Source organism: Microchirus variegatus (genome assembly GCF_963457635.1).
Source record: "Microchirus variegatus genome assembly, chromosome: 2".
NCBI classification, from domain to species: Eukaryota; Metazoa; Chordata; class Actinopteri; order Pleuronectiformes; family Soleidae; genus Microchirus; species Microchirus variegatus.
The window spans coordinates 7,875,135-7,888,433 of record NC_139803.1 but is presented as its reverse complement, the minus strand read 5'-3'; the positions used below and the strand labels follow the sequence as shown (position 1 = coordinate 7,888,433).

The 13,299-nt window shown below is 40.8% G+C and overlaps 2 protein-coding genes across 2 annotated transcripts; both read left to right on the top strand.

Annotated features, from left to right (window-relative positions):
- Positions 1 to 1,376: 1,376 nt before the first annotated feature.
- On the top strand, positions 1,377 to 7,631 carry ppp2cab (protein phosphatase 2 catalytic subunit alpha b). The gene is made up of 7 exons (XM_083910408.1): positions 1,377 to 1,688; positions 5,446 to 5,655; positions 5,757 to 5,930; positions 6,076 to 6,165; positions 6,338 to 6,499; positions 6,646 to 6,764; positions 6,850 to 7,631. Exons 1-7 carry the CDS (start codon positions 1,587 to 1,589, stop codon positions 6,920 to 6,922), a joined length of 930 nt encoding a protein of 309 aa, XP_083766534.1. The 5' UTR covers positions 1,377 to 1,586; the 3' UTR covers positions 6,923 to 7,631.
- A 1,623-nt stretch (positions 7,632 to 9,254) lies between these two features.
- On the top strand, positions 9,255 to 12,995 carry skp1 (S-phase kinase-associated protein 1). The gene is made up of 6 exons (XM_083910816.1): positions 9,255 to 9,448; positions 10,063 to 10,162; positions 10,869 to 10,942; positions 11,093 to 11,236; positions 12,049 to 12,189; positions 12,311 to 12,995. Exons 2-6 carry the CDS (start codon positions 10,066 to 10,068, stop codon positions 12,344 to 12,346), a joined length of 492 nt encoding a protein of 163 aa, XP_083766942.1. The 5' UTR covers positions 9,255 to 9,448; positions 10,063 to 10,065; the 3' UTR covers positions 12,347 to 12,995.
- The last annotated feature ends 304 nt before the right edge of the window (positions 12,996 to 13,299 follow it).

Genomic DNA, 13,299 nt, shown 5'->3' with positions numbered 1-13,299 from the left:
AGTTTCAATACCATCTAAAGCTCCGTTCAAAACACTATCAGACACAAGGAATGCTTTTAAGGAAGTTGTAAGTGTGTTTTGTTCAATGCTTTATATTTAGTTTTCCTTTAAAAGCTATTTTATATTCAAGAAAATGCCTTTCCCAGAGATAACAGCATTACATTTGTATCTGGGTGGATCTGCAGGGCTCATATTGATAATTAGGAAACTCAATACAGTGATGTTTAATGGTAATTAGATGACAGAGGACGCAAGAAAAGACTGACCACCTATCCTCAAAAACAAAACTTATATTTAAACTGTAAACTTCTTGTATGCTGTGTAACATTATTTGCAGCCTTTTGTTTACCAACCCTGGGCTGAACACTGACGTCATGGCAACGCCATAAAATTCTCAGCATGCTTTCAGGGAGTGGTGAATGGTGATGTATTGTCTCCTTCTGTTCTTCAGGAGCTTCTCTGTGAAACGGCGGGGGCCAGTAAAAGCGCAGAAGAAGCAGAGCTCTCAGCCAATGACTGAGTTACCGTCATCATTCTCTCGTTGCTATTTATGTCGAATCTCTGCTGCTTCGTCAAGCTGGACACCACCGACCACAGGGAGCCCGGAAGTCATGGGATGGATAGATAAACTGCCACAAAAACACTCAAGTCACTCAGGACAATTGTACTGTTTTCTAAGAAATATGTTTATAAAAATAAACCAAACTTTGCACAAGTTCTGGTTGATTTGATGCTCTAATTAATTTAAAGATTAATGTTTGGAGTGGAAAGGAGGATGCTGAACAAACTGCTTTCCATCATGGATAACTGATCATCCTCTCCACCACATCCTCCGGGCTCAGGAGAGCACATTCTCCAGGTCCTTGTGACAAACAGGACAGATTCAGGAAGTCCTTCCTGCCATCAGGATTTACAGCCCCTCCCTGTAAAAACTGACTTTGCTTCATTGCACAAATTGCATAATATCTCTTCATGCCATAACTATTAGTCAGACTACATTAGTCTCTCTCTTATGCCATTGCACCTGATCCTATGGATTATTCATTCTCACATTTATTGCACTATTTTCTTTACATACTTGTGTACACTTATTTTATGTTGCATTCTTTTTGTGTATTGTATTTTGCTGCTGTGCCAAAATAATTTCCCCTCAGGGACGAATGAAGTATTTCTAAACTAAACTAAAACACAACATTAACTGAAACACAACAACACTAACTAAAACGTAATAAATAACTGAAAATAACTGAAAATCACTTCAAAGGAAAGTGAATGCCAGGCGTGCTTTTATTTTGAAGATTTTTACCGGAAGTGCTACGTTTACTCGTGCGTCAGCATGACAGACCAACTCTTTCCAGGGTGGATCACATACTGACGTCTCTCGCCCTCCCTCTTTCTTCACTTTCAATTCAGTCAAATCATAGTGATCAGGCGGCGGCTGGTCCATGCGTCTTCACTTCAGAGCGCAGTGAAAACACCACCGTCTGCGCTCGTGTTTGCTAAGCTAACCCGCTAAAGGGAGACGAACGCGAGGTGATTTAGCGAAGCTAACGTGTCGACAGGAAGCACAGAAAACGCACGCAGACATGGACGAAAAGGCGTTCACGAAAGAGCTGGATCAATGGATCGAGCAGCTGAACGAATGCAAGCAGCTATCGGAGGGACAAGTGAAGGCACTTTGTGAAAAGGTGAGTTATTATTTGTTCATAGAAATCAACTTCTTTTACGTCAACTGAGAATCAACGTCTTGTCTTTACCTCACCACCGCCTTCCAGACATTCTTAAAATGGCGCCTATAGTGTATATTTCACTGCGTAGACTGTGGACCGTTGTCTTCTATAGAATGTTATTTTTCTTTTTAGCACATTTTAAATGAACAATGTGTGTAAACTCATGGAAACTGTTGTCAGTTATTTGGGTTTTAACCACACTGACAGGGGGAGTTTGGCCTCATTTACAGCCATCCTCATTCACACTGTGTGACCTGTGGCATCTCTCTATGTTTGGACGTGACAGTTAAAAAGTCTAGTTAAGTTTAAGTTAAGTGTGTGACTGCTCTGTTATTACTTACTCTACACTGTGTATCATGCCCTTTTGTATATGAACAGGTAAGGTGGTATCAAAAGGGAACAAGAAGCCTGCTGCTGGCCCTCAAAGATTCCTACATACATTCCTCCAGTAGTCTGATGGGTTTGATAACACTCATAGTTCTTTTGTATTCTGTTAAAGGCACTGTGAGATGTTTGTGAGTCATATGACATGATAAAACGATGCTAATATTGTGCATCTTCTTGGTTTCTTGCACTTTGAGAAGACAAACACGTTTATTAATAGTTACAGCCAATACTGTGCACTTTTTAAACGCACTGAGGTGTACGATTATTTTGAAGTTATGGAAAAAGATTCACCTTTGCCCACCAGCTTCTTATTTACTTGTTATGTACGTCGACTCGTTTGCGAGGTAGTAAACTATAGTTAATCTTTAAATTCAAATATGACTTTATTGGTCATCATGTGAGTGACAAATGTATAATGTAGCTTACTTACCCCATGTTTTAGGACATGTTGTTTCACATGTCACGTAATGAGGGCAAACGCACAACAACAGTTAAACTGTTCTGCTGTGTGTCATGTGGCTTCCACTGATGCATAAATTGACACCTGATATCAGTGTTAGCAGTCCTGACTAACGGGACAAGACATTGGTTCATGGTGATGTTTTCTGCATTTCTTAAAAAGAGGCATCTGTTGTGTTGTTGTTGTTTTTAGACAGATTTAGAAGTTCTGTACTGCAGCTGTATCTCTCTCCCTGTTTGGGAGGCCACAGATTCTAAAGCCCACTGCCATGTTTGGAGTGCTGTTCTCTGAAGGTCTACAGGCCGGATATTCTCAAGTGTCTTGTTAATAATCCTCAGAAACTCTGATATGGTCAGTTCCAGTAGTTTTAAAAGGATTAATTTGCCCTGTTTTTGCTGGATCGGGCTCTTAATACATTAGTGATGGATGATCAAGAAAACTGATTGTAATTATATGTGACTATTCCGTGGCCTGACAATCAACAAATTACACAAATTATTTTTCACTCTCCACTTTGTCCTCTCCAAAGCAGAAAATGTGCTGTCAAAGTAGATGAGAAGAAAAAGGATAGCTGCACAGTTTCCTCCCCCTGAGGCTGAATCATTGCCAAAGCTTATGAGCTCAGCTGCTCCGCACTAACACGTACTTGCATTTATCCAGCCACCCCTCTTGTGCATTTTGTTATTAAATGCAGCAAAGTGCACCTACACAGCGTCCCGTCTGATTTTAAAAATAACACAGCGAGTAAGATTGATTGCGAGTTGCATCACTAACGCGATGAAAACCTTTGTTGCTCAGGGGATCAGAGCATGACTCGGGATAACACTGTTCACTGTAATCATGTAATGAAACCTGCCTCTGTTTTGGGATGCATGGAAGTTTGCAGGAATATATTGGCTGTGCAGTCTGTTGTCAGTCTTTCATCTGTGTTTTACAGCTCTGTCAGGTGTCAAAGGGAAGAGGGAAACCAGTACAAGCTTTATCTTGTTTATTTGAACCAGAGCAGACATCTCAATGTCCTCTTGGGGCAGGACATGCGTTGCAGATATTGTTTAATTACAGAGTAGTGATGTCATCTGAGTGCGGGCCAATTTAATCATTTTTACACTCCATTACAGAATCCATTTCAGGGTTGCATAACCTTGTAGACATAGTTTTTGTCCTTTGAGAGTCGAGCTCTGGGTTTACGTCACTATCAACTACCATCTAGGTTCCATGCAGCTACTTTTACTTTACACCACCCTCACATACTTCTCTGCCTCTCCTGACTTCCTCACAAAATACCGTAGTTCCTCTCTTGACCACCCGATCACGAGCTTGCTCTACATCCACAGAGACTGTGCAAATTCATCTCTATACTTCTCCATCAGCACTCTCGAAGAGGAAAAAAAATTGCATTAAATAATGATCATAGATTTCACTGAAGTGTGTGATGATGTAACAATTGGGTCATGCAGCCTCGGTTGGCCTACTTCCTGAAGCTGAAGTCTATTGTGTGACCTTTCGACGCTCCAATCAGTCTGACGCATCTTGTCACTAGTTGATGTCACCATTTTATTGTTCTTTATGAAAATCATCAGATGTTGGCAAACGAGCATGGCAAGAGACATACGTCAGAAAAATAAACTACAGCACAGTGATCCTTGTGAACACTGTTACTGTTGACCCTCACGCACAGGTTGTTACCTCGGCTAGCTTGTAATAGAACTGCTGACAACGCAGCAGTCTGCCATAATTTAGCTTTTTGTGGTGTTGACTTGCACACTGATTGTGCTGGACTCAGTAAAATGATAGACCTTTAAGCTCCATGAACATCTTGACATGAGTGAGGTCATCGTTTGTGGTAAAGTCTTGCCTCGTCGCCGTGTGTGATTCGCCCTGAACTGTCTAGGAGAACCTTTGTCAGTGTTTAACTCGCTGTAATGGGATTATGATGCGACGGCCACGACGAGGGTTAACACTAAGCAGTTTGTTAGCTGTGTAGTGTTTGACGTCTGGGGTGTTGTTTATAATCAGGACAAGGTTCCCCTCCCTGTAACCTCTCTGTTACTGTGTACTTAGGTTGAGGTGCTTGCGTAACTTCTCTCGTCATCTTCTTTTCATTCACTGCTGACTGGTATTTGTGGTATGAAAAGTGTGTATGTATACACCGAGTTGTGAGGTTATTGCTAAATCCAGGATTATGTCAGACATGGTCTACTTCGTCCAGTTTTATGTAATATTTCATCCAACTGAATTCTGGCTATAAGCAACTCGATGAGTCATGCACTTCTATTTAGCTCAGATTTATTTATGTATTTATTTATTGCAGTGGCTGACCTCGCTGCCTCAGCTCGTCTAGTAAACAAAGTGTTTCACACAAAAACACCAGTGACTGTTCTTCACTCAGTCCTCAGCTTTGAGAGCATTACACTAACGTATTTTTAGGAAATATTATGGTGCACCCAGTGCTGCAAATGCTACAAGGTAGGGTAGGCCCACAGGAAACTAGAGACACATGTGGCACAGACACTAGGGGCTTATTTCCTCTGTAATACTGGGGGTGTGCATGCTGTAATAATCACTGTGTCGCATCTTAATGTCGACCCCCCCCACCAGAGGCTGATGTGAAAATTGTGCAAAGAGACTGACGGGAAATTGTCTCGTTCCTGAAATAAAGATGGAGAACAAAGACGGAGACGGAAAATTACAGTGTACACGGTGTGTGATTATGGTGCACCGTCTCGTAAATTTTCCTGAGTTTGAATGTGCAGAACACGACATGACAAACAATGAGAAACTTGTGTTCTGAGCAATGTACCACATCTCAAGCTTCTGCTGATTGTTTCAAGTTGTTAATATGTGTATATGTTTTTTTTTTTTCCCCAGGCAAAAGAGATCCTGACCAAGGAGTCAAATGTTCAGGAGGTGCGATGTCCAGTGACGGTGTGTGGTGACGTGCACGGCCAGTTCCATGACCTTATGGAGCTGTTCAAGATCGGGGGGAAATCTCCAGACACAAACTATTTGTTTATGGGAGACTATGTGGACAGAGGGTATTACTCTGTAGAAACAGTCACTTTACTAGTAGCACTTAAGGTAAGTAAAATATTGTAAATGCCTTTCCATATGTGACATGTAATGAAACTGAAGGGCTTTTTAAGTTCACACAATTCTCGGTTTTCTGCTTGTGTTTTCAGGTACGCTTCCGAGAGCGCATCACAATCCTCAGAGGAAACCATGAGAGCAGACAAATCACACAAGTGTACGGCTTCTATGACGAGTGCCTAAGGAAATATGGTAACGCCAACGTTTGGAAGTACTTCACAGACCTCTTTGATTACCTCCCTCTCACTGCCTTGGTCGACTCTCAGGTGAGAACACGTGTGGGTTGTTTCTCAGTTATAAATATGAACTGTATGGTGACTAAAGTAAATGTTGCTCCATCAACTATGTACTGTTAGTTTAGGAAATATTGATCAGATGTGAAATACTTGAATTTTCTTTTTGTCCTTCCAGATTTTCTGCCTTCATGGAGGCCTATCACCATCCATAGATACACTGGATCACATTAGAGCGCTGGACCGTTTACAGGAAGTGCCACATGAGGTATTTTCACACTATACTTTCCAAACGGTTCAGAACTGGGAATATCAGAATAAATGGATAAAACCAAACTTCAAAATAACTTGATCATACCTGTCCCACGAAGCACAACGTAAGCAGGTCATTTCCTGTGTCTGTGTGTCCTTGCTAACGTCCTCCTCTTCATCCTCTGCAGGGTCCCATGTGTGACCTGCTATGGTCCGACCCCGACGACCGCGGTGGCTGGGGCATCTCTCCTCGAGGAGCTGGCTACACTTTCGGTCAGGACATCTCCGAGACTTTCAACCATGCCAACCGCCTCACGTTGGTGTCCCGTGCCCACCAGCTGGTTATGGAGGTGTGTGTCTGTGTATCGTCTATGAACAAAAACAAAAAATTATCTATTGCAGTCTGTCTCAACATTGTGCAGTTTAGACTAATGTTATAGTAAAACCTTTCCCATACATCTCTAGTGAATAATGAATAATTCTGTGCTTCCCACAGGGTTACAACTGGTGCCATGAGAGGAACGTGGTGACAATATTTAGTGCTCCCAACTATTGCTACCGCTGTGGTAATCAGGCAGCTATCATGGAACTAGACGACACCCTCAAATACTCATTGTAAGTATATTTAAAAATAAGATATTATTATTAAATGAGTGCAAATTGAAAGTAACTAAATCGTATATATTTGTTTTTGTTTCAGCTTGCAGTTTGATCCTGCACCTCGCAGAGGGGAACCTCACGTCACTCGTCGCACCCCGGATTACTTCCTGTAAACAATCGCCCTCGACGCTTGTACAGTCCAGTCCAGTATTGCCATGACACATGACCTTCAGCAGCTGATAACATGAATGAGGAAGGGGAGGGTGGGAGACTGGGGGTGGGGGCAACACAGCAGTGCACATTGTATATCCACACAAAGACCTATTTATGTATTTAGCAAAAAAAATAATGTATCTATGGACGGACCAAATGGTGTGTGCCATAATCATTGCAATATTCATTGCTGAGGACCTGTAACAGAAAATCTCTCCCTCTCCACATAAAACAGTGATGTTTATTTCCCTCATCCTGTACCTGTGTAGCTGACTGATGGCACTGAAGTTCAAGACAAAAAAAAAGAAAAGAAACACGACTGTCAAAATATTAGGATATCTGATCATGATCTGTTTGCACTTTTGTAAATTTAAAGCGATGTAACAATGTCAAAAGATGAAAAAGATTTCACACTACAGATATTTTTTCTTCTTCTTTCTGTCTTTTCCTATCTTTTTTTTCTTTCTTTTTTTAAATAAGAAAGCCCTCATCAGGCATGTTTTACACAAGGCTTTTTTTGTTCTGTGTTACTTTTAGGAGAAAAACACCCTCTTACTGCCGTTACCCTGCTTGGTATATATGATTGACAGATGATGGATCCTTCATCCACATCCCCTCACTGACTCCCTCTGAGTTACTGTATTAACCAAACAGTTTGAATAATAAAGACAAAGATGTTTAATCAATGTGATCGGCTTTTGTTTTTTTAATGACACTGAAAAACTGAATGAGGTGTCGGCTGCACTCGGAACCCTGTGCCCTCTAGTTAATTTAGAATTTAACCAACTCGAAGTCTGCCACGTCACAATCCACTGGCCTGTCACTTTTTTCTGGCAGTGCCAAATTAAGGGAATTAAATCAGGATGTGTGTTTTAGACCAATATGCACACTGATGGCCTTTTGGATCATGAACTGAAGTTGGAAATCATCAAGAAAAACTATAATTTTCATGACTTTTTTTAAACTACATCCAAAATTTGGTGCCAGCTTTCACATTATGTGGGATTGTGAACTTATGAATTTATGACCAACGATACCAAGTTACAAGGAACAGGAAAGAAATAAACTCTTTAAAGACCCTTAAAATGTGTTAATATGACGTTTTAGCCTCTGCTACATTTGTGTGTATGCTTTAATTTGAACTAACAGCTAATATCTTGCACAAAATAAATATATATTTCAAAATAAGTCAGATTCTGAAAATTAAAAAGCAAAGTGCATGTATAAAACAAACTTAAATACGTACATGTTCCATAAAGCAAACATTAAACTAGTTTTATGAGCAAACAAATCCTAACCAGCTAACTAACTGTCATTTATCCGAGGCTGGCTGAGTTAGCTAGCATGACAAATCACAAACTTGCTAAAAACTAAAAAAGCGTTACACCTTCACTGACTCCACATCACCAACAAATGTCTTACCTTTATACTTCTACTGACTGTTTTTCTTCTACTGTCTTTCTTTTGCCTACGATTTTGCTCCATTAGGATAATTTCATTTTTGTTATAAAACTGGTTTACATGAATATCATCACTAACGGGGATGACAGGAAGCTGTCAATCATCCCTATCGCACCTGTCTGACGTCAGTCAACGAATTTGACTTAATTAAGTCACAAAAACACCAGCCACAGCTCATCATTGCAGTTTGTTTTGTTTTGTATTTTACCCTTATTCATATTTTAAACATATAAGGGGATTGAATAAAGGCACGAGAGAGCTACAACATAAAGGCAGGTCATGTTCATTCTCCTTGGGTGAGACTGAACATACAGCTTTGGGGCCCCCTGGTGGCTTGGGGGGCTCTATGCATTCTCAAACTCCACAAACAAATGTATGGAATTAGAGTTGTGTCCATATTTTCAACACTTTATGAATTAACCACAAAAACTTACATTAACAAATTGCAAATACAATATTGAGTGTTTGTTTGCTTCTTAAAAAGTAATATTGACATAACTAATTCCATACCTATGTCTCTTGGAAATGTATGGTTAATACGAAAGAGGATTAGGGTCATATGTATAAAGGTTTTTGGAATGAAAATAAACAAAATCACATGTGGCCCTAATCCTCTTCCGTAGGTTTACCTATGAAAAACAATATTGAACTTTTTTCTTTTTAATTAATACATGTACACATTGAATCGTGTGAAGCGATAGTTATATAACATTATTTGAAGTTTTTTATAAACACTTGGTTTAGCGATAAACAGGAAAAGCAGGCTTCACGCAGACAGACAACTCCTCCTATTCCACGCAGCGTGTGACACAGCGATCGGCAGTAACATCATCATCATCATCATCATCATCATCAGCAGCTTCAGCCTGAGCTTTAGCTTTAGCTCGATCAGCCTCAGCTTTACCACCACCACCAGGTCGAAACACACACTTTCAGCCGCTGCTCAGTGCCTCCTCCTCCTCCGTCAGGCCCGCATTGTTGACTTCAAAGAGTTTCTCCTCTGGATCTGACTTTAAACGTACACGGTACGTAGCCTCGCGAAAAAACAAACGCATCGTTCCAGGAATATGGAATCCCATAATGATCATTTAACCGTTTTTGTGTGTCTGTTTTTAACGAGCTGTTGTGGCGGAGAACGGGGCCTCGTTGACGTCGCGAGGCGCCAGTTGCAATGTTAGGCTAAGATGCTAGTTTTGTGCACGGTAATGCTAGCTGTCTGGTTAGCTCACTTGTCGTTTAATAATCACCGCAAAGTTGTTGTTTTTGGTCGTAGAAGACACAAACGCACCGGAGAAGAGGAGTGTTTGTGCATTAATGCAAGTCTTTTACGCGCTGTTATTCGGGATAATTATGATCCAGTTAGCTCGTTACGCATTGCAGTTAGCTTCATACATAGCTTTGGCGGATATGTTAGCGTTTAGCGGCAACACTGTTTACCCGAACATCTATTGGCACTTATAACTAGTGTATCACTACAACCGTAGTTATTAATATAAAAAATAAGTATCCTTCATGCTGTAACTCAAGTTATTAATTAGCTAGCCGCAGCGTTAGCAATTACCTGACGTAAATGTGTCACAACACGTTCGTGTTCATGATTCTGTCATTTCATGTGTTTTATATTGTTTCTGTTCCACAGACAATGCCCACAATAAAACTACAGAGCTCCGATGGGGAAATCTTTGAGGTGGATGTGGAGATAGCCAAGCAGTCTGTCACCATCAAGACCATGTTAGAAGGTATTACTTCAACAACCAACCAACTTTCTTTTTCTTGTTTTAATTCGCATAAAGGCTGCCTCACACACACTAGACGATTTACGAAAGTGACTTCATTTAAAAAGACATGGGAGACCACACACAAACGAACTTTGGAACCTATTTCAAATGTTTTGATCCTGAGGAAGCACATAGTATACGATCCAGTCGAGATACAGGATCACAAACTATTTCAGGGAGGAGATTCAGTTGTCCTCCATCCACAAGTTTGTCTTCTTTCTCTAACGTCTCATTCGCTGTTTAATATCCGTTAGCTCGTCACACCGTAGAAAACATTTGGCCAAATAATTTGTTCAAATCAGCCTAAAATCAGGGTTACGGACCAGATCGAGACGGAAACTGTTGCTATGATCAGATTGTATGCAGTGTGGGTGAATTATTTTGTTGTTTTTATCTACTAATACGCAACAACTAGTATATAATAAACACCCATGGAGGAAAATGTTTATGCATGTGTGTCACCTGTTCCATCCATCTTCTTCCACACCCTCGCATGGAGGATGCTGGTGCTGGTACACCATGGACATGTCCGTCACTCTATCACAGGGACACAGAGACACAAACAACCATTCACTCTCACTTTATGGGCCTGAGATTAAAGAGTCTGCTGGAAATTATTATTATTATGATTAGATGATGATGATGTCGTCTCTGATTTCGTTTGCAGATTTAGGGATGGACGACGAAGGAGACGATGACCCGGTTCCTCTGCCTAATGTGAACGCGGCCATCCTGAAGAAGGTACTAAACAAACAAACATTCATGCTATGCTTGCAAACATTACACTGCAGACGGGTTTGTTTGTGGACATTCTTTTGATGAGTCGCTGCGAGGATAAACTCAAACTCTTTACCATACATATTTGGTTTCCTGTGTTTGTTTCCCCCTCAGGTGATTCAGTGGTGCACTCATCACAAAGATGACCCTCCCCCTCCTGAGGATGATGAGAACAAGGAGAAGAGGACGGATGATATTCCTGTGTGGGACCAGGAGTTCCTCAAAGTTGACCAAGGCACATTGTTTGAACTCATCCTGGTGAGTGCAGTTACATGACATTGACCGTCCTTCATTCCCCCAAAAAGAGCTGATGCAAACCTCAGCAGTAACGTTGACATTTCAGCATGAGTAAAAAAAGCTGGAAGCTTGGGTGCAACATATACATGTGAACCAGGCAACAACAACAGTGTGAAATGTAACCAAAGCAGAAATGCTGCAGGTGTTTGCACAGCTCTTGACTTCCAGGAAGTGAAACTCCAGTCTGGCCACTTGAATTTACTAAACCTGCACCCACCGATCACACCCGCTGCTCTTTCTATGTGTTTATGTTCAAAGCCTCAGAGGCAAATGTGTTAAAGAAACTCAGCACATGCTCATATTATGACTCTGTCACCTTGTGTTTTCCAGTAAACATAGGTTTTGGTGCTCTGAGTAATTTTGCACAGCAGTCATTTTAACATGTTTGAGCAGGAAACGGCACATGTGTTAGTTATTACGTCAACAATAGCTCTGTTTAGTTCATGTAAGTCAGTGCAGTGTGACATTAAACCAGGGCACTCACCATCTATAGCTTTATCCTCCACATGAGGGTCACAGGAAGCTGGCGTGGTCCATCCTGGACCAGACATTCAGAACTAAACAAACTCTCACAGTCAATTCATTTAACTATTTACACCTGTGACAAAGGCTGCTGTGCAAAGGGCTTATTAAGTTCAAGACGTGACGCAGCTGCAGCTGATTATAACTTTGAATAGTTTTGCATAAAGCAAATACGGAGTTTCTCCTCTTCGCATGTTATGTGTGAATGTTTTTCTGTGACTGTCGTCTCACTGTCGTCTCCTCTGCATTAGGCCGCCAACTATTTGGACATCAAGGGCCTGCTAGACGTCACCTGCAAGACGGTCGCCAACATGATTAAGGGCAAAACCCCCGAGGAGATCAGGAAGACTTTCAACATCAAAAACGATTTCACAGAGGAAGAGGAAGCTCAGGTAAGACACAGCATCATCTTCATTATTGGCGACAGTTTTAGCGACCTAACCCTGTTCCCAGTGTCGTATTAACCCTGTACGAGGACTGTGTCTGACTTGTCCCACTCCTTCTCGTCCACAGGTACGCAAAGAGAACCAGTGGTGTGAAGAGAAGTGAATGGAGTGAGGAGGAGTTCTGGCCAACACTACCACACTGAAAAGGATTGTCTCTGCTAACTGGTTGCACTGGCGTTGTTCATACTTGTTAATATTTACATTTAGTATATTTAAACCCACATGATCCCTGTCCCCCCCCCTCCTCTTTTTTTTCCTCCTCTGTTTCCAATAGCATGAACATTTTTTTTAATTCGCTTGTGTGGTGTTAATTTAAAAAAAGGAAAAGAAGCTTTTTGTTGCTACACACATAAACAAAATAGTCCTGGTTCGTCGGCTTTGTAGCCTGAAAGATTAGACGGCAGTCCTTTCATATTTTCTTTTCCTGTTACTTGCTGGATGTCTTTTTTTTTTTTTACTGGACATGCATTTTCTTTTAGGATCATTTACTAAATAAAAAGGCTTTTTTTGACAATGGAAATTCAAGGGTGAATATTGTTTTTTTTGCCCTTTTTGAATGCATTTGTTCTGTGAATTCATTTTAAGAGGGTTTTTTGCATTAAGACTCTTGGATTTGAAGTATTTGAGTGTTGTCACACGTTCCTATTTCACGTTGTATTGAATGGGAAGTGAATTTGGGAAAAGCTTTGTTATTTTTTTGTTGGGGGGGTGAAGGGAAAGGTCGACAATATACTTAATAAGAAGTAAATAAATCATGAAAAGGCCGCTGTGTCATCTTTGTTTTGTTCTGGTTGTAAATACAGAACACGTGGATATTCCAAACACTTTTATTACATCAAACAAAAAAAACAAGTAATACATCAGAGGCGTTTGAGGCATAAAAAATACAAAAAAAGACATGTTTGACGTCAAAATAAACGAGCTATTTCTAGCACAAGAGCGCTCTCTGCTGGAGGGAAACGGAACAGCTCGCCCTGAGTGAGGAGCTGTGAGCAGAACACAAAATAAAAGCCTTTTTTGTTACAGTTAAGTTTGAACATGCACAAAAAATTATGT

Coding starts and splice junctions, on each gene's coding strand:
- skp1 (XM_083910816.1), top strand. CDS start 10,066: ATGCCCACAATAAAACTACAGAGCTCCGATGGGGAAATCTTTGAGGTG. Junction 10,163..10,868: donor CATCAAGACCATGTTAGAAG/GTATTACTTCAA, acceptor TTTCGTTTGCAG/ATTTAGGGATGGACGACGAA. Junction 10,943..11,092: donor ACGCGGCCATCCTGAAGAAG/GTACTAAACAAA, acceptor TTTCCCCCTCAG/GTGATTCAGTGGTGCACTCA.
- ppp2cab (XM_083910408.1), top strand. CDS start 1,587: ATGGACGAAAAGGCGTTCACGAAAGAGCTGGATCAATGGATCGAGCAG. Junction 5,656..5,756: donor CTTTACTAGTAGCACTTAAG/GTAAGTAAAATA, acceptor TTGTGTTTTCAG/GTACGCTTCCGAGAGCGCAT. Junction 6,166..6,337: donor TACAGGAAGTGCCACATGAG/GTATTTTCACAC, acceptor CATCCTCTGCAG/GGTCCCATGTGTGACCTGCT.